The sequence below is a fragment of the Triplophysa dalaica genome, chromosome 13 (assembly GCF_015846415.1).
Source record: "Triplophysa dalaica isolate WHDGS20190420 chromosome 13, ASM1584641v1, whole genome shotgun sequence".
Lineage (NCBI taxonomy): Eukaryota > Metazoa > Chordata > Actinopteri > Cypriniformes > Nemacheilidae > Triplophysa > Triplophysa dalaica.
This window is the reverse complement of record NC_079554.1, coordinates 22,613,871-22,633,798: the sequence shown is the minus strand read 5'-3', so window position 1 is coordinate 22,633,798 and position 19,928 is coordinate 22,613,871. Positions and strand designations below refer to the sequence as shown.

The 19,928-nt window shown below is 36.6% G+C and overlaps 1 protein-coding gene across 3 annotated transcripts; it reads right to left on the bottom strand.

Annotated features, from left to right (window-relative positions):
* Positions 1-3,753: 3,753 nt before the first annotated feature.
* On the bottom strand, positions 3,754-19,762 carry ppp2r5cb (protein phosphatase 2, regulatory subunit B', gamma b). Of its 3 annotated transcripts, XM_056763840.1 has the most exons (17): positions 19,629-19,756; positions 18,943-19,002; positions 17,116-17,278; positions 14,509-14,916; positions 12,292-12,491; positions 10,925-11,035; positions 9,783-9,875; positions 9,459-9,589; positions 9,312-9,371; positions 9,124-9,232; positions 8,994-9,047; positions 8,742-8,912; positions 8,539-8,666; positions 6,592-6,693; positions 6,433-6,505; positions 6,088-6,204; positions 3,754-5,397 (listed from the first exon to the last, which is right to left on the bottom strand). In XM_056763840.1, exons 4-17 carry the CDS (start codon positions 14,600-14,602, stop codon positions 5,266-5,268), a joined length of 1,575 nt encoding a protein of 524 aa, XP_056619818.1. In that variant the 5' UTR covers positions 14,603-14,916; positions 17,116-17,278; positions 18,943-19,002; positions 19,629-19,756; the 3' UTR covers positions 3,754-5,265. The 3 variants fall into 3 exon arrangements, with proteins under 3 accessions (XP_056619818.1, XP_056619817.1, XP_056619815.1); XM_056763839.1 differs by lacking the exon at positions 14,509-14,916 and having other exon boundaries at positions 19,629-19,762; XM_056763837.1 differs by lacking the exons at positions 14,509-14,916; positions 19,629-19,756 and adding an exon at positions 19,160-19,505.
* Between the last annotated feature and the right edge of the window lie 166 nt (positions 19,763-19,928).

Below are 19,928 nucleotides of genomic sequence, written 5' to 3'. Positions count from 1 at the left end.
ATGAGAAAACATTGGGCATGGCTTTCGTATTTCTCTGCAATTTGATAGGATGTGTAAAAACAGCCGTTGCATTTTAAATGGAACAGGATGCAGACTGACCGTTGAAGGGGAGAAGTTAACGTATGCTCCGCCCAAGCCGTCTCAGTCATTACAGGAAGGAAGTGCATTTTCAGATTTTAACTGAAGTTTATGAGGCCACACGAATTTGAAAAAGATAACGACCCACATCGATAAACTATTTACAATAAAAGCAGGAATATTTCATGAAGAAACAGGTATCGTCATTTTTTATTTCGCTTGGACTTTAAGCATAAACTGTACAAGAAAAATTAAAATGAACTCAAATGAGTCAGTTGTGAGATTACTGGAGTCTGTTTCTTTCTCGCGGATTTCTAGGTGATACAATTGCGATGTTAACAAAGTATCACTTGTATGATCAACCACTTTGAGCGAATGTTTCTTTGAACATCCTCCACATTTCATAAAACACAAAACCCCAATAAAGGCAAATATTTGTTGAGCGATGACGTGTCTGTTCATAGCGCATATCTTAATTTCTGCGAGCAAATGAGTCACTGCAGGTCTGTGTGAAAATGCTCTCTCTCTCTCTCTCTCTCTCTCTCTCTCTATCTTTCTATGTCTCTCTGTCTCTCTCTCTCTGTCTGTCTCTCTCTCTCTCTCTCTCTCTCTCTCTTTCTCTCACTCTCTCTGTCTGTCTGTCTGTCTGTCTGTCTATCTGCGTCTCTCTCTCTCTCTCTCTCTGTCTCTCTTTTCATCTCTCTCTCTCTCTCTCTCTCTCTCTCTCTATCTTTCTCTCTCTGTCTCTCTTTTCATCTCTGTCTCTCTCTCTATCTCGCTTTCTCTCTCTGTCTGTCTCTCTTTCTCTCGGTTTGTCATTCTCCTCCCCATGCCAGCTCTGAAAAGTCTGACTTCACCTCAGAAGACCCGGAGTTGGCGTAAAGCTCCAAATGAGCACATCTACAAGCCGTCACATAAGCAAGAAGCAGAAAGTAGGTCAAGACCACGTCATCTGACTAGTGATTGTTCAGGTCTGGGTCATCGTAGGCCCCTCATGGACGAGTCACGTTTGTGTAACCTAAACTCTAAAGGCTGGAAGCGTGCAGTCTCCGCGGCTCTCTTTCATCTGGATGTGAAGCGTATCACACTGAGTCAGGGAGAGACAGGCTCTGAACGCTCTCAGACGTGAGGAGGGAGAGAAAGACACATAAAATCGCAGCTTTTACTTTGAGCCTTCTTGCAGCAAGTCAACGCCGGAAAAGTATTGGGTGAATCTGATTGGTTAAACGGGATTCTGATGCTTGTTGCCATCGTCTCGTGATGCTTCTGTCGAGAGGTCAAGATCTGAGCGGGGCGATCGATGGATTAGACATATTATTAAATGTAAAGGAGAAAATGAATGTCTTCACCCAGATAATTCCACTCAAATTAAACTTGTGCTGATTGAGTTTAAAAATCTGCATAACATTCTATAACAATGTCATATTTTAACACATATTTTTATACATTTTGTAAATATTTGTTTCTATTATATGTGCACACAACTGAGGAGAGCCCTAAAGATTCTACAGCTGTGTAATGGGTATTCTGCGCAATTTCTATTTTATTCAATTCTTTACCAAAAATAAGATACCATGAAAATGGTCGTAATATAAATAAGAATCAAGTTTGTGCATCAATAACGAGATAAGTTTTCACGTGTCGTTCCTGGCCTCAAAGGTGATTTGTGACTCTGACTGCGTTCCAAACTTGCTTTAACATAAAAAATTTATAAAATTTAACACATTTCCATGTTAAAAGAGTCGACAACTGAAAGCACTTACAAACACTAGCTAAAATGCTGAAAGATTTTCTTTGAGGGATGGGGAAGAAAATATGATTTGATCTGTATAAAAAAATGTTATACCTAAAATCCTCATATTGTGTGTGTTTGGGGGGGGGTCAAATAATTGAATCAAAACTGAATTACGTTTTAGAAAATGTAACTGCAGAAAGGTTTGTGTATAAAAATAAAAGTGTGTGTTTGTGTTCTTGAAGTCTTGAGAGTTTTGGCTCCATCTTGTGGCACAAGAGAGACTGCTCCTTTACGATTCTAACTCAACATCACTCAGAACCTTATTTTTTGCTAACCCTGGCAAACCTGTATGTTTTTTTATTTTATTTACATTTTTATGGTGGTTTTTCTAGAAGTGTAATACTAGAAACTGAAAAAAAGGATTGGGAACCGAAAATCGTAAACGATTGGGAATCGGAAGGCCAGGAATCGGATCAGTTTCGCTAGGAATAGAAATCGGATACTTGAAATTAAAATGTCCACTAATCGAATCCTTTGTGCACATTTTCATAATGTGCATTATATTAACTACAGTTTAACCATGGTGAAGTAATATCAATTGTAATAATCAAGAAAGAAACTGCAAAGCAACACAACAGCAACCATCAGAAACACACTAGTGACACACTAGTAGCATTAACAACTCATAAAAACAACAAGCTTCCTTTTATTACCGTTAAACTGAAGTTGGTATAGTTTTGGATTGATCGCCATTTGTATCACTTCAAATTATATTATGGTTAAACTGTAGTCATGTTTACTGCAGTAAAATCACGTAAGAGAAGGTAAAATGACTTACCTCAGAAAAGCGCGCCATACCTGCCAGCGCGCGCTCTCGATTAACAGCAGGCTGCGTAGTGTTCACTGATCAGACCACGCGCTTCAGGGAATATATATTATATATATATAATACTTCACGTTCAGTGAGTGTGTATTAAACACTTGTTGTGTTATAAGCTCTTTTCAGATCTGCATTTAACTCTTTTAAAACCCTATTTGTGAGCAACTGGTGAAAATGCTGATGAGCACAGAGACCGCGGAGTCTCTCCCGTGACGCGATGAACAAATCGATGATCATTGTCGTTAGCAGCGTTTTTATTGATCAAAAATATATAATATTCTTATTTTTATACCTTTCAAAAATCTGAGGTCTTTACTTATTTCGTATGAATTCTTTCAGATTTTAAAATAATAAACAGCTCATAAAACTGTCAAATAAACTGTGATTAGAAATTGAGAATAAATCAAAACTATTATATTTGAACATCTTCAGCATCATCTGTCTTTGTGTAGAATTAACAGAAATATTCTCTTGAATTAATTTATTTTTAAATTAATAATCATGACGACTCGTTTCTTCATGATTTTTAAAACATGATTTGGGTTTTAAACATATCCTGGCATAATTGTTTTTTATACTAAACTAACTTCACTTATTAATACCTGCAGATCAAAACAGTTTTAATATCAAAACATTTCGGTCATTTGACCCTAGAATGTGAGTGTATGTCAATCAATGTCCATTTAAAAAAGGAGTTTCATGTTATTGTGCGATCAAACACCACAAACAAGTCAAATTAAGCTGGATACAAACCTTCAGTTTCGTTTAAACTTGTTAAAAAGTTAAAATTGAATTAGACTTTAATTTATTGGTCATTTTGTACATAATTCTGACACTCATCCGCGTATATCATAATTTCGTTGAAAACTATTTCCTGTGTGAAACGACCTACTGTATACACTGACTGTACAGTGAAAGTCAATATGTGATCATTTCTTTGAGAGTTAAATTAATCGTAAATAGCAACAGTAAAAATAAATCAATAAATAATCAAATGGGGAAAGCACATTGCAGAAGGGCACAAACACAATCACAACACAGACTGCAAGGAGATCGTTCGTTTAAGATGAAAATATAAATCACGTTTTCTTTATTTCTTGTATATAGACATATACCACTTGAGACTGAATAAAGCACATGAAGGCTAATGTATGATGATCTCTTCAGACAGCTGAACGAATCAGAGACAGAAAAGATCTGAATTATAAAGATTAAAAACACATTAGAAAGTACGTCCTACTTTCTAACGCAGTTACACGAGTCTGTCTGCAAGTGGCTAATAGCGGTTTTCATCTGTACACAAGAACATTTGTACAAAATAAAGAGATCTACCATTCAAGAACAAACAAATCATTACAGTACATCATATGTACAATATCAGATCGAGAGGGCGGGGTCATCCTAAAGGACACTTAGCATTTTATTCTTATCATCTCAAGAACTGAAAACAACGGAAAGTGAAAATCACCACGATGAAAGTTTCCGGCTTCAAGAAACGATCCTGTTGACACTGGCATATCGGAGAAGAAAAATAACTTTTCGGCTATGACTTTAGATTTTAGCACTGCAGAAACTTAAGAAAAAAAGACGGTGGCCGGGATAGAGAAAAATAATACAGCGTCTAGATCTATTTCATTTTGTACATTCATATCAAACATCAACGAGCTTCCAATGACAGAAATCCTGCGAGCGGCTTTAAAACAGGTCACGGGAGACAATGAGAGAACAAACCAGGCCAAACTGGCTGGAAGTTCAAACAACGGTTCAAAAGGAATCGTCACTGCACAAACCCAACAAAAGACCACATTAGGAAGGTTTCTTTGTCTTTCGTTGGGTCACACGATTCCTGTTCGTTCTGACGTTATCCTCAAGTGACGGAAACATGGGTCTGTGTGACGTAAAAACACACGCAAAAGTCCTCTGTTAGAAAAGGCACTCTACACAAAGAAAGGCTCGGACCAAAAATGCGCATGAATCAAGAACACGTTTGATATAAACCAAATCAGTCGTAAATAAACCACGAGGCAGTTTGCCATTGTTTGAACATCCAAGCAAGATCTCCCCGGACCAACTTATTGCCAACTTTAAAAATATTACTTCAATATAATGGAAGGATATTCGCAACGGCGAGTTCTCTTGTGACAACTCGGCATGTGTGAAATTGTAATACAGAGGGTTTTTGTCGTCAAGAAGAAAGACTGAGAATGAAAGTTCCCACAGACGGAGTGAAGAACACACGAGAGCGGCTGACTCCCGACAAACCTGAGAATCGTTCGCTCGCTCCGAACACAGCCGACAGACACACTTTCAGTGGTCTTGAGTCAAAACGGATCTTGCCACTCGCCTGTATGTCAGCACAACGGCATGTAAAGAGCTGCAAGAGGCACATGACACGTGTCGAAGACAAAGAAACAAACAAACAGAAGAGAAAAGAGCGGAGGGATGACTGGGCCGGCTGCAGGACGGGCACTGATGCGCTGGTTTCTGTTTGTGTCTCTGTCGTCAGCGCTCTTCCGGGCCGGCCTGTGCGCGGCGGGGTCACACTGGGCTGGTTTTGGGCGTCTGTGGTGCTTTAGTGGCCTTCCTGGGCGATCATGTCCTCTGCGCGCCGATGCGTCTCCAGCGCCTTCACCGTCGACATGTCTTGAGGGAGCTCGGACTTACGTCTCATCAGGGGCCGCTCCCTCCGCTGTTCTCTGTGGATCTACACAAGGTCATAGTCAGAAGGACTAAAATAAATTAATTGTAAATACCAACATTAAAAATAAATAAATAAATAATCAAATGGGAAAAGCACATTGCAGAATTGGTCAAATTTTTTAAAATGAACGTAAAATTAATTACATTTATGCTAATTTAAAATATAAATACAACTAAAAACAAATCTATATTAACTCTGTACTAAAATAATTAATCTTAAATAGCCAAATTTAAAATAAATAAATAATCTAATGAAACAAGTACATCACAGAATTGTCCAAATTTTTGTAAAATTATAAACAAATTGATTCAATTTATGCTCATTTAAAAATAAAACTATATTAACTCTGTTCTGAATCACAGCAAACTAAAATGAATTAATCTTAAATAGCAACATTAAAAATAAATAAATGATCAAATGAGAAAACAACATCACTGAATTGTTAGAATGTTAATAAAATAAACAGACAATTCATTAAATTAAAGCTAATTTAAAATATGAATAAAACTATTATAACTCTGAATCACAGCAATCAAGGGAGAAAATACATTAAACAAGAGGTCTGAAAAAACCTAAGAAACATCAATGACACACAAAAGACCAAAACACTCATTTCGATTTGAAACAGGAAGTAATTGAGCTCCGTGTGTTTTATATGATGCGATTTAAATTGAAATAAAGACGCATCATTACCTGAATGGCCTCTTCCTCCACCGTCTTCTTCAGCATCATGACATCATCGATCATCGGTCCGTCCGTCTCCATGTCCACAGGACTGCTGAAGCTGGCCGAGTCGATGTACATGATGAACTAAAGCAGAGAACACCACCCTTCAACCTCTCACATCACCACCGTCTTTAACAATAAAAATGACTGATTTCTCATTCTGGCATGAACATTGGATTCATGATAGGTGTTCTGGGTAATTGTCGGGCGTTGGTTGCTATGGTGATCAGGTCAGTTGCTCATTTATGATTGTGTGTTGTGTGTCATTTTAATAAGTGTGCTGATGGTTGAAGTGATTCTTGTGGTCGTCACCTGTGGGTTTGATTTGGCGACGTTCTCGATCTTGATCCACGCCTCCTCACGCTCCTTCCACTTGGCTTTCTCTCTAGCGGCCCAACAAACAGAGGAAGTATGGAGTCATACACTGGACAACATCACTGACATCACGAGCGTCTATGAGAGGCATCTTACTTGTTTTTCTCAGCTCTGAACTGCTGAGTGCAATCGTCAAATAACTTCTGATTCATCTCCATGAACAGCTTCAGAGCGTTATAGATCAGACCGTGAATCGTCCTGAGCACAAGTGAACGGTGATTTATTACAGAGCAGAAATCATTTCACTATCATAAAACAACAATGTTCTTGATCTTCTTAAATGAAAAACAATGATATGTATTTCTCCTCGCACAGATTGCATTGAATTTTCTTAAAGAGTAAATATAAAGTATTATATTAAATAAACTCTATTAGAGACGTAACGTATGAAAATTTCACATCACAGTTGCACAAACTGAACGCGGTTAACGGTACTATCGTGGTTTTGTTACTACGTGGTGGAAATATCCAAAAAGTACAGATACCAAGTTATATAGTGATGTCACTAGCTAAAAGCACTTTTCGTTGTCTTATACCATGGGGTGTTTGTATACTGGATTCTGATTGGCTGGAAAGAAACTCCATTCAGTTTGATTACATTTCAAATTAACTAACAAAATAACCCTAATTTTCACCTGTTTGATCTAAAATGTCACTGTAAACATCAATAAAAACTTTAGCTTTGTAAATAACCATGGTATAAGCGGGATAATCCACGGCTAGCCTCTGCTTCGCGTCGGGTTGTTTTTCACCTCCACGTCGTGCATTAGGCTAGCCGTGGATTATCCCTTACAATTAAAAAAAATAACATCGAAGACACGCTGTCCGTAGCCAGAGGCATGGATAAACAAGACAACTATAACGCCGCTACCAACTCATTTGTTTCGCCATAGTTTCAAAACAAACTAAAAATCTTTTTGCAATTTTTATAACAACACCGCGATCTCTAACGTTTCTTGTAGCGTTGTTTCTGGATCTGATTCTGCAAAGCGTGCATCTGTCATTCAATCAGACCAACTCGTCACAAACAAATTATTTGAGAGTCACTCAGAAAGTAAGGTAATAATAACGGCCTATTATTAAAAAATGAACGTGTTTTTACACAGTGTATATATGAAAACTTGTTGTTGGACGCTCCATGAACCAAAGTAGGACCTTAAAAATTACAAAATATTTACTCTTTAATAATGGAAAACACTCAAAAAAACGATTTTTGCTGCTTGTTCAATTTACTTAACCTGCTCAAGTTAAATCAACACAACTTTTAGAAAGTTTGGTCACGACATGATTTTTTTATGTTAAGTCATTTAACCGAATCCATTCATGTTGGGACATCATAAAGGAGTTGTGTCGAGTTAACATAACAGTTAAAATTGGGCAGAGGACTTATATTCCCCAGCATGCTTTGCGTATAACTGCATTTTGAGAGTTTTTTTCTTTAATAAGTGTAATTTTATGCATTTTTCAGTACAAAGAAACACTTTTAACTTTTTAAAGGTTTTGAAGAGTTTTTATATTTTTTGAGTTTTGTGGTTACCATTGTTTAGAAAAGTGTTGCCTTGGGTTAGGTCGTGGGCGTTTATGTTTCTTTAATTGCATTTCTCAACATCTTCTTATTGAAGTTAAATGAAGTAATACTAATTAATGTTCAAAATGTTTAATATAAAAAAATTATCTTAAATAATCTAATTGATAAAATTGGGTTTTTTATATTGGTTTTATGTAAATGACACAATTTTTTTTAATCAAGACTACAAAAGAAATTAAGTTCATACAACAAGATTATAAAGAAACATTTCAAACAAATTAGATTTTGTTGGAGAAATGTAATTCCATTTTGTGGAAAAGTTTTCCTTAATTTAACTTTTTTTTGAGTGTACATCTGTATTTGCATTCACAAAAAAAAAACTGCTTTCACAGTATGTATTGTTCATTATCAGTTTATGTTTACTCATGTATTAACTCTTGTTGTAAGGTGTAAATGTTCATCTGAATAACTAGAGCAATATAAGACAGTTGGTTAGTACAGAGCGAGACCCTCACTTGTTCCAGTGGGTTTTGGAGTTCCGGTACAGCGATGGGAACATGATGGGCAGGATTCTGGCAGCATTGTCGCTTATTAAACTCATGATGTATTCATTATTCCAATAATACAGCGCTCGCTCGGCCACCTGAACACAACACAACGCAGGTTACAACAAAGGTCGTCACGAAATGCCCAGATTCACCCCTTGAGTTCTGCCGACCTGGAAATGAGGACTGGAGACACATTTGGCCAGCTGTCTGAAGAGCGGCTCCATCACCTTCACAAACTCTGAGGGCTCGATGACGTCCAGGATCTCCTCCAGCTCGTTCAGAAACATCACCTCCTTTGGACTGTGAGTCTTAGGCCAGTACTTCAGAAGAGCCATGACCACCTGAGGAAACATCAGAGAATCATGGGTACGGCTCTTTGAGAACAAACGACTGTGTGTGAACAGCAGATGACTGTGACTCACGGGTTCAGTCAGTGTGCTGTCCTTCTCCAGAAACTGAACCACACAGTACGCCAGCTGTGGAGAGACACACACATCATCAGCACCGACACACACTCACTGATGATCATCGATGGTTAAACTGAGCTGGTACCTGAGGGTGATACACACTGAGAGACTTCACTTTATGTAAAGGCAACAGAACCTTTAAGAGAAAGATCTTGTGCTCTTCTTTCAGGGGTAAAGCGAAGCCGTTAATGATGCTGACGGGACAGAAAGAGACGTCAATCACTCCATGTGACATCATAGAGTTAATACAGAAGTGGTGAAGATGACTGGTACCTTCCTAATATCTCCAGTAGTTCAGCGATTCCGTTGTGATGCTCCGTTTCATAGATGAACCTGAATAAAACCACAAACATCTTCTGTCTTCTGCTCAGACAACAACAGTATCATATCTCTCTCCACATGCGTGTGCGGGAGTCTCACCTATAGAAAATGTTATTAATCTGTTTTCTGACGTAAGCTCGGAGGCCCAGAAACTTCCCGTAGATGCGGTGTAGAGTGGTCTTCAAAAAGTCCCGTTCTCTGGGGTCTTCGCTGTCGAACAACTCCAGGAGCTGAAAATGAATCCGGAATAATCCTCAACACCAGCATACTTATCTATTTCTTCTCAGAATGACATGAACGTTCAATGAAAATCCAGTGCTCTTGTCTTCAGTAAACATGACTTAGACGTGTATTTAACCGTTTGATCTTTACTGATCAGTGGTTTAAATGAAAAACAAATGTGAGGAAGTCTGATGGACATACCTGCAAGACAAACTTCTGGTCAATATATTTCTTGGCTGTGTTTGGCTGAAAGTCTGGAGACTCTAGAAAGCGCAGGATGAACTCATAAACAAGCTGTGGGGAGAAAAACAAACAGCTGTTAGAGAGACATTTACATCCTTCAGTTCTCCCAACATCTTCAGGAACATTAAAACGTTCAAGTTAAGACGTGTTTTGTGCGTTGTGTACCTGGTAGTTTATTTATGTATTGTTTCATTCTTAATGTCATTCCAGTATCTAAGGCTATATTCTTGTGTACCGGGGTTGTACAAAATACAGAGGTGAATTGAGAATGACCCCTAAATTACAATTCAAATTTCAGGAAGTAGAATTAAAAAAGAAACTCATGATGCATAATTAAAGTGTATTAAACAATGAAGCTTTACAGTAGATATAACATATGATTAAAACATGAATTTCATACAGATATTATGGTATGGACTTTATCTACACAATACTTTTTTTAAAGTAAATAGGCTTTTTTATGTCACAAATTCACATTGAAAACATTCTCTATAACAGATCATTAAAATTAAAAACAAAATTCACATTGTGGAAAATGATAGGATAGCATTTCATTTCCCAGAATACCTTGCTGTATCCAAGTGTTTTGTTTGACCAAACATTTGAGGAACTGTTGACCATTAGATGCAGCGTTACTCTGTGAAGTACTTTAATAAATGATAATCGCATTTCCCAAAACATTGTTTAATTTGATTACTTTGAAATGAAGAAATTGCTAATTATTAAACATTAAGGGAATGTTTGTTTAATTAGGAAGAAAAATGTATGTGAAAGTATCACATTCTCACCGGTATCTGAAAAGAATGAATTTCTCTAAATTGCAATGAATTCAATTCCACTTCCTGTCGGGTGGAGTCAATTCAAATTCATTCATTTAATTAAATTAAATTATGAAATTATGAATTTTTTACAGCCCTGGTGAACATGGGTAGTTGACAAATAAATGTGTACATGTGTTATATGGTGTGATGGTGATGAAGATAAATCTCTCTTATGCTATTTCATGTAATAAATATTAAAAACAATACGTATTAAAAAGATGGCATTTAAACGCACGTCTCCCTTATTGTGATGTGTTTAATGTGTGTCTGAAGAACGACCTGCAGGTGTGGCCAGGCCGCTTCTAAAGTGGGTTCATCCTCCTCTGGGTCAAACTCCGCTCCGGTCGGGTTAGAGGACGGCGGTAACGCCCTAAACATGTTCACTGAGAACTGAAACAAACAAACCGTGTGAAACATGAACAGAGGTACAGGAACACAGATCACAAATAAACAAATATTGACAGAAATCAAGGACACAAATGATCAGTCTGTTATTTTAGATCGTTTCAGGGCCTACAGCTCACTTCCGGTCTGTGATTGGCTAGCGTCTGATAATATAACTATTTATATTTTTCTTCATTTATATATATATTTTTATATAATAATTGTATTAAATAGAGGAGTTGTTGAATGGGTCCTGTAGTTTGGACACATTTAGACAAACCTTATGGTGCATTGACATCTTTGATGTTCTTGGCTTTAATCATCAAGTGTGTGTGTGTTCTTAAGGGGATGAGATGGAGAATATATTAACATGTTTATTTCCACATTGAGGAGAATGAGTCCATTTGCACTTGGATGGGGTGCGCTTCTGTTTAACATGAGGGACGGACACTAATAAATATCAAAGGGAAGTCATTCAGTGCTGAAAGAAGTCCAGCTGGCACGACAACTAACAGACGACACACCAGCAGATCTGCCTCAGACAGAAAACAACATCTTTAAGGTCAAAGAAGTGAAAGCAAACGCTTGATTCTAGTCTTTGGCTGATGTTCAGTCATCCAGCGATTGAATCACCTTCACCACACTGTGAGCTTTCATTTTATTAGAAATAGAATCAATTTATCTCCTTCATAGTTTTAGTTCACACGATGAGACTGAGGCAAGATGACTGACGGGAAAATACAAACACAGAAAATGTGTTCTTAAGAATTTAGCATCTTAGCATATAAGTGAGCATTTGTTTTAATGTTGTTGTATTTCATAACAATTAACCTCAAACGAAGAATTCCTTATAATTCAAAGATCTTTCATTTATTTGAGCTTTATTCTTTCTGTAAATAAAGTTATTTGTTTAATGTGCAAATTTGTCATTTCCAATTTATTGTTGCCGCTAGTTGTGCTCAAAAACAGGGAAAGATGTTATGACCTAAAACACAACTTCCTGTTCCTCTCTGAACCCTTGGGCTCAAACTCATAATGATTCTGATTGGCCGGATGGTTGTGAATGGGAGTGTCTTCACGCTTGACAGATCTGGTTCCATTAAAATGAACTTGTGTGCAACTACGAACGCAGCTATCTGAACACTGGTGAGCAAACTCTAGTGCAGCTGAACTGAAAAAAAGATTTTTATAGATTAGATTAGGAACTCCTGACACGGGTTTGACTCATTTAAAGGATTTGATATCTAGATGTGTGTGCTCACCATGTGCACGACCTCAGGGTAGATGGGTTCTGTGATGACGTTCCTGTTATGAGTGATGTACTCCACCATCTCGCTGAGAGCCGCACGCTTCACCTCCTTCCATTTCAGGTCGCTCAGGGGGTCGGACACAAAGTCAAAGAGCACACAACACTGACGCAGTTTCTGCACAAATAACTTCTCCTGCTCGCCGGGAGGGACATCTAGAAGAGACGTTACAAAACACATCATCCACAAGATTTATATCCTCTCACGTTCTTCAGGATCTGCTCTATGAAATGCTGATGTGGGTCAAAGATGAAAAAAGGCTTTAAGCATAAAAACAAGAAGGGTAATACTGCTTCAAAATTGGTGTTGCTCAAAAGAACAGAAAACATTTTCTGTTTAATTTAAATAAATTCTATGTCAGCAAAAAAATAATATCAAACATTTCTCCCTGATTAACAGAAGACGCACACTAAAATGTCATTCGGTATAACTATCTTGTCAGGTGTATTTACAACACAAATCAATTGATGACATATAGAAAGACATGATTCCACCCCAAATGCTAATTAGTTGTAATTTTGCATTTTTTCAAATTTGTCAATACGATTTTTTTACTCATTTAAACCACAAAAAATGTAATATGTTCCATTATTAAGTCCAAATAAACATGTTTGAATTAGTAAATAAATTCACTGAATGACAATCTGTCATTATTTCAACCAAATTTTGACATTCTACGCTCCAAAAACCTGTTGAAACCATAAAGTAGACATTTAATGTCCTTTCTTTTGACATGAAATCACTTTTGTACATTTAATTTGATGGTGACATCTTAATGTTTGTGACCTTTATTTGAAGAGTTGATATATAGTTGATTTTTTTTTTCAAAACGCTTTCAAATCCATTCTTTTTTTCAAATAAAATTGGTTGATTTCTTTTTAAAAACAAACAAACAAGAGAACATGAAACGTATGACATCAGGGACTCATACTATAAATTAATATAAATCAAACAAATGCAAATGCATGAAATAAATAACAGCCAAATAAAATAAATAGTAACAAACTAAATAGTAAAATAAAATAAATATTTTGTATTTCACGTTTCAATATTTTCCACCACATACAACAAATAATTTAGAAATAACATATACAAATACCACTAACAAGCGAATTCTGATTGGTCGAGAGGACATATCGCATTTAGGCTAAAAACAGGTTTAGGATTTATAGCGTTTTGAAAAGAAACTGCATCTTGCAGAACATTTTAAACAAGGAAATATAGCGATTTGGCATGAAACATTGATGGAGCAGTGAATAGGTTTAGTACACAGCAAAATGGCATGACAAACTGATTTTTTTTAATTTAGCATTTAATGCGTTTTGGAAAAGAGCTCTTCATTTACAAACCATAATTGGTTATTATTTGATTATTTCTGAGTGCTTCACATCATGCACTTGTGTCATTTGTTCGTTTCAGAAACTTTTATTCAGCGTTTTGTGTTATTCTGTAGTCTTAAAAGTACGTGACGGTGAGAAAACAAACACATGAACAAAGCATGTGAGCCTGCATTAGGATCTCTTGTCAGCACACATCTCAACACGGGACACGTGTGTGTGTGTGTGTGTGTGTGTGCGTGCTCGAGCCGTGAAGGTCAACAATTACTAACGGAAAACAATGAACTAGAATAACAATTAAACAAAACCTAAATGATGTAAAAACTAACATGAAATACTAATTAAGCTCACAAATCTGCAAAAAAGACCCAAACTTTCTAACAAGCTGAAATGTGCTGCACATTCACACGTCATGCATGTCACATGCGTGTTCACGGTACAAGCCCACACAATACTGATGACAATCACCGGTGTGTCTTGGCAGATCAAACTGCGTGCAAACTCTGCAACGCATGTGCTTTTCCTGGCTCTGTGACCTCACTTCCTGTGACATCAATGGTCTTGTTTGTGTAGGGGGATGGGAGGCAGTTCAACAGACCAGTGCACTGTAAACACAAGTCTCCACATTCACCCGGGAGACACAGAGACAGCGAGCCGTCCACCGAAACACCAAACACTGAACAACTCAACCAGATCACAACCTGGAGCTCTGCAGCTCAGACGGTTTCAGTAAATCAACATCCAAAGCTTTAAAAGCTTCAACATACTTCTGTCTTCACAACAGCCGACACAAATCATTGCATGGCAACCCTGCGTGCCGTCCCAAACATCTCACCTCTAAAGTGCATCAGGGCCACGGGTTGAAAGGGCCCGTTGGGTCCCGGAGCGTCCAGAACCATGTCAGCCTCCTCTCTAGAGCATGTCAACATCTACAGGTCAGAGCGCCGGCGAGACGGCCACCGGCTAAGTTGAGCTGTTAGCCTCCATTTTAGCACAAACACAAGCAGCAGAAAATGAAGCTCTGCTGCTGGAGGGGAGCAGTTAGTCAGTGATGTCACCCAACCATGGCCACGACCCATTGGCTGAACGGAGTCACGTGATCTCAACCACCAGAGGGCTGCCTGAGGAGGCTGCGGATTGGCTGGTGGGGATGAATGAAGGCGGGACTTTGATATGCGATTGGTGCACGGCTTGCAGGGCAGACCACATGCAGAGGACAGAAGAGATTTCACACCGTCATCCTCTGAAGGTTTAATAAATAATGTATCATCATTAAATAACACAACATCATCCATCAGCTTTTAAACCTCTGACGATTGCAGAGAAGTGCAACATGTAATAAAACATTTGTGAATCTCATTTTTTCTCATTTTATGTGATCATGAGTTTATAAGTTGGTTAGAATTTTCTTTCATATTATTAAAGAAAATTGCGACACTTGAAAGTATGCAGTCGAAATGCAAAATGATGATGCTTTTAGTTTGTCATGCACTTAGAAATGTATTAAAATATATATTCAGCTAGCTGCATTAAACCAAAAACATGCTACAAAAAATGCACATTTGCAATATTGTGATTGTTATGATACATTGTGAAGTGAAGTCGGCCTAAAAAAGCAGGAAAGAAACACCCTGAATATGACAGACAACACCTCAGAACTTCCGTTTCTCATTTCGTGCTTTTGTTCCGTCTTCCATGACAAACATCTAAACGTCCCTAAAATAACATACATTTACTTGACAGGAAAAGTTATTTTAGATATTACATTTTGTCTTCTAAAAAAGGCCTCAAAATGAAATACGTTCATGCTTAAAACAAGAAGAAATCTCTGCCAAGAACATTTGACTTTCTTAACATGTGTTTTGACTACGTTTTCTTGTTTTAAATATAAACTTTCATTTGATATATACCATGTTGTTCCGCTTCTCAAGAAAATGTATTTTAATTTAAGAACGTTTCTATATTTGTACTGGAAACCAAGACAATCGTTTTGTTGCAGTGTACAGTTTCTCAAAAACACGAAACCAACTCGACATCACGGCTCCGAATAAAATCACTGAACCGCTGATGGTAAAGAATGTTAAATATGATGACATAACATTAGTTCGTAGTGTCTTCTTGAAGTGAAACGCTGACAGGAAACCACATTTCAACAGCAGACGTGCAGCTGAACGCAGAGGAAATAGAGCGACTTCATCTCAGGCTCTTCACATTTATAATATAAACATAAAAAGAGATCACAGCATCATCACTACAACATGCTGCATGACTTAAAGGGACGGTTCAGTGCTAAATGATCTCCTAACCTGCTGAAACTCTTTAAAATAATGGGTGTGTCTGTCCTATTTTAGGACTCCTAGGTTTTTGTGCAAAGAGTGTTTGAGCACTTAAACTAGCTCCTGTGAGACGTTATGAGATGTGAAGAGGACTCTTAAGTCGCTAAGACAAACTCACAGCAATCCTAAAAAGGCTGTAACACCGGCAGTCTGCCTTGAAACATAAACATTTGAGAAAGATTTCATAACAATGAGCTTAACCATGACGACTACTGATATCTGCTAACTGTTTATAAATGCTTACAATTAGCTGAACATATACGTTATACATCATATATATGAACATATAGTTTATTTGAAAAAGATACCACCTTCTTTTAAAATATTTGAAAAATGATGTTGTTTATTGTGTTATCATGTGTTTATTGTATTTGTTAGCTGTATTGTACTAAATACAAAAAACAATAAAAACAAACTGATATTAGTTGGAATAGACATGTTTTTTTTTGTAAATTAACTCTTTACTTGTTTAATTAGTAACTCTGTGTATCATCTTTATTTCAATTATATTTAAAATATTTTATTTTAATATGACTAAATTCTATTTTTAAGATCTTAATTTGAATATGTCTGCATGAGACCTCGTTCTAGATTTCTCTGAATAAGTGACGGACAGAGACCGTCCTCTATCAGCCAATCACCGGGGTCATAGTCAGTAAGTTTGCTAACATCATCCATAGCAACGAGGTCAAGCCCGCCTTTTCTCATAGCTTAAGATGTATTTCTGTCAGCAGCGTCGCGAATAGATTTAAAGAGGAAACTCTTAACGCCATTCAGGAGAGCTGTTCGTGGTCAGATCAAATGTTTTGTCAATGTGTTTGAATGAAGCAGCAGACAGGACCTCGAGAGCATTTCACTTCTAATGAAATGTTGTTTTAAAATAGCAAGTTTGCATTATGCAACGATAAACTTTTCATCTCACCCATTCACACAACACTACATATTCTTAATTCTTTCTTGCTGACGTTAAACCAGACAGACGAGAATTAACCAGTAATATCACAGCCTGTTTGTACACTATCCAATCACGATGGATAAATCCAAGCAACATTACAGGTGGATTGTTGAGTCAAGATATGTCGTGAATGTTGTCTTGCGACTCTCACCTTTGAACGCAGGCAGTTTCTGGAGTTCTCTGTTATTGGTCAGACTGAATCTGGACGAGTTCTGTCTCTTGTCTTTTTTAACTGTGATTTGAGATGAAGACTGTTTGCCCTTCAGCAGTTGTGTGGTGGGTGGAACGCTGTTGTTGGCCTTCTTATTCGCACCCTGATGACAAAACACAAGTGTTCAGAGTGAGTTCTGTGTTCTGCTTCAAAACAACGTTCACATGAACACCAATCAACATTATCAACGCAGAAACTTCATTTTCTAATCTCACTAAACCCTTCACAACATGTCAACACCATATGTGTTCCCGTTAAACACAAACACATGACATGAAAACACTTCTTTCTTACTACAATACAGGGCGGTCACAGACGTGTCATTTGCCTCAAATATATTGAACCATCTTGTTTATGTTTTACTAAACCCTCGTTGATAGAGTCTCAACATCAGGAAATCTCAGTCTATACACACGTTTTCTATCTTAAACAGGCAAATAAACATATGTATGGGTGTGACAAAAATGGACACGTTTTTTCGGAGACGACAAACTTTGTAGAACTTTTGTGAATTTAAATACACATTGCTGAAGCAATAATACCCAAAGAATGGAGAAAGGATGACTCTTTGTAGAACATAAAATAGTTCTTGTCCCTGTGGATGTGACAATCCTGAAAAATCATGCACTAAAAATAAAACAAATGCTTTAAAACTTAAAAACGAGACCTCACATGGGTATTTAAACTACCAAATGTTGACATCTTTGCTGTTAGTAGAGTAAAAACCTTTGGTAAAAACAAAAAAAAAATGTCATGGTAAGTTTTCACCTACTTCAGACCACTCAACAGTTTTTATTTAATGAAGGGGTCTTTCCTACAATTTGGTAACTTTTAAGATCTCAGTAAAAAGTGTGGTATTAATAGTGGATAATTAGCATAATAAAAGCATAATAAAACTTAAACATCTTGATAGCGTTATAAACTAAAATATGATTATTTCAATGATTAAACAGTAAAATTGAATCATTTTACAAAATGAAAAATATGAAGCCGCAATTAACACATCCAGAATAAAAGTTTGCATTTAGATAATACATGTACATATTAATTTTATTCATATTTATAAACACGTACACATACATACATGTATTAAAGGAAAATATCAAATCTAAAAAATGAATAAACATTTATAAATTTAAATTATTGGTCAATATAAATAATTATGTAAATATTTGTTTAATATGCATGTGTTTAAATAAAAAATAATATGCACAGTACACAGATAAATATTACGTAAACACAAACTTTTATTCTACATGCGATTGTCAGGTCTAGTTTTTATACAAAAATAGAATCAGACTAGATTAAGAGTCACATTGTTTGTTGAATAAAGCAAGAATTATTATCCACAAACATATGAAGAGTTTGGTTCCAAAATGAGATAACTCAAAATTACTGTTAAAAAACTTTCAAATCTTTCAAAAAACATGTTTTAGTCCATTCCAATTAATATAAATTAAACTCCAGTTGGCTTGTTTTGGTTAAAGCAATAATAACTAAAATTAACACAATAAAAACATGATAATATAATAAAAAACATTTCTCATTATGAAACCAAACACTTCGTATATTGTTGTAAATGTTGCACCAAATGATACATTTCTCCCCATAAACATCTGAAACTAGAAACGCACCCCTTTCAACTCAAATACATCAATAACAAACACAAACTATACATTGAGAAATGAAAATAAAAATGAGATTTGTTAAATCCTCCAGAACTGAAAACAAATGAAGTCAAATAAATGTCAAAGATGTGTCAATCACCTCATGGTCTGAACTCTCTTGTTCTCCACCTTTAACCACTTTTGTGGACTTCTGTGACTCCTGTGAAACACAATAAACCTTTAAAAAAACAACTTCACCTCATGTTTTCTTATATAAAGTAAATTGTAGAATTGTTTTCAATCGTATATGCATTAGTGAGTAGGTCACAGGTCATACACTAGCGATAGCAGTGCTGCTAATGTACGTAACATTATACCTGAACTGACAACAATCTTGTTAAAATGACATGGATTTCATTTTTTAACAACAGTGTTTGTGTTTGTTTAATGTTAATATTGAGTCTACAGAACATCGTGTACCAACGATAAAGCATCGTTATAACGTTACATCTGCTAGCCGGCTAAAGTTAGCTTCGCTTACAAAACTAAATCCATAAACACAAACAAACATTTTAAGTCTTTTTTTAAGTCAACAGTTGTTGAAAGCGCTCGGTTACACATCCATGCACGTGTTTGTGGTGATGTGTGTTAAACATTTAAAACACACAAGAGGGTTTAAACCGGAGTTAGCGCGTGAATGCTAATGTTAACTGTCTCGAGCTGAGAGTTCACTCAGATATACGGTCAGTGTAAATCAGTTAGTGTAAATCAGTTAGTGTAAATCCGCGCGTTTAACACTTTTCGCGACTTTTCTTAGCAGAAAAATCCAGTGTTGTTTTTCCTCACCTTGTCTTTTTTGATTTTATTCGGCATGGCATTCATTTGTGTGTGTGTGTGTGTGTGTGTGTGTTAGGCTTTCAGATGATCCTGCTGTCAGTCAGAGAGTCTGTGTGGATCCTCTCATGTGTCACATAAACACACATCATAAACACACATCATAAACACACATATCTCACATACACTGGATGTAAACACACGAGGAGTCTCGTTCTAGTTCGCTATATGCTCCCACTTTAAATTCAGTTTCATTTTACAGCTGATAATAATAATAATAATAATAAAGAGCCGTTTGCTTTGAATGGAGTG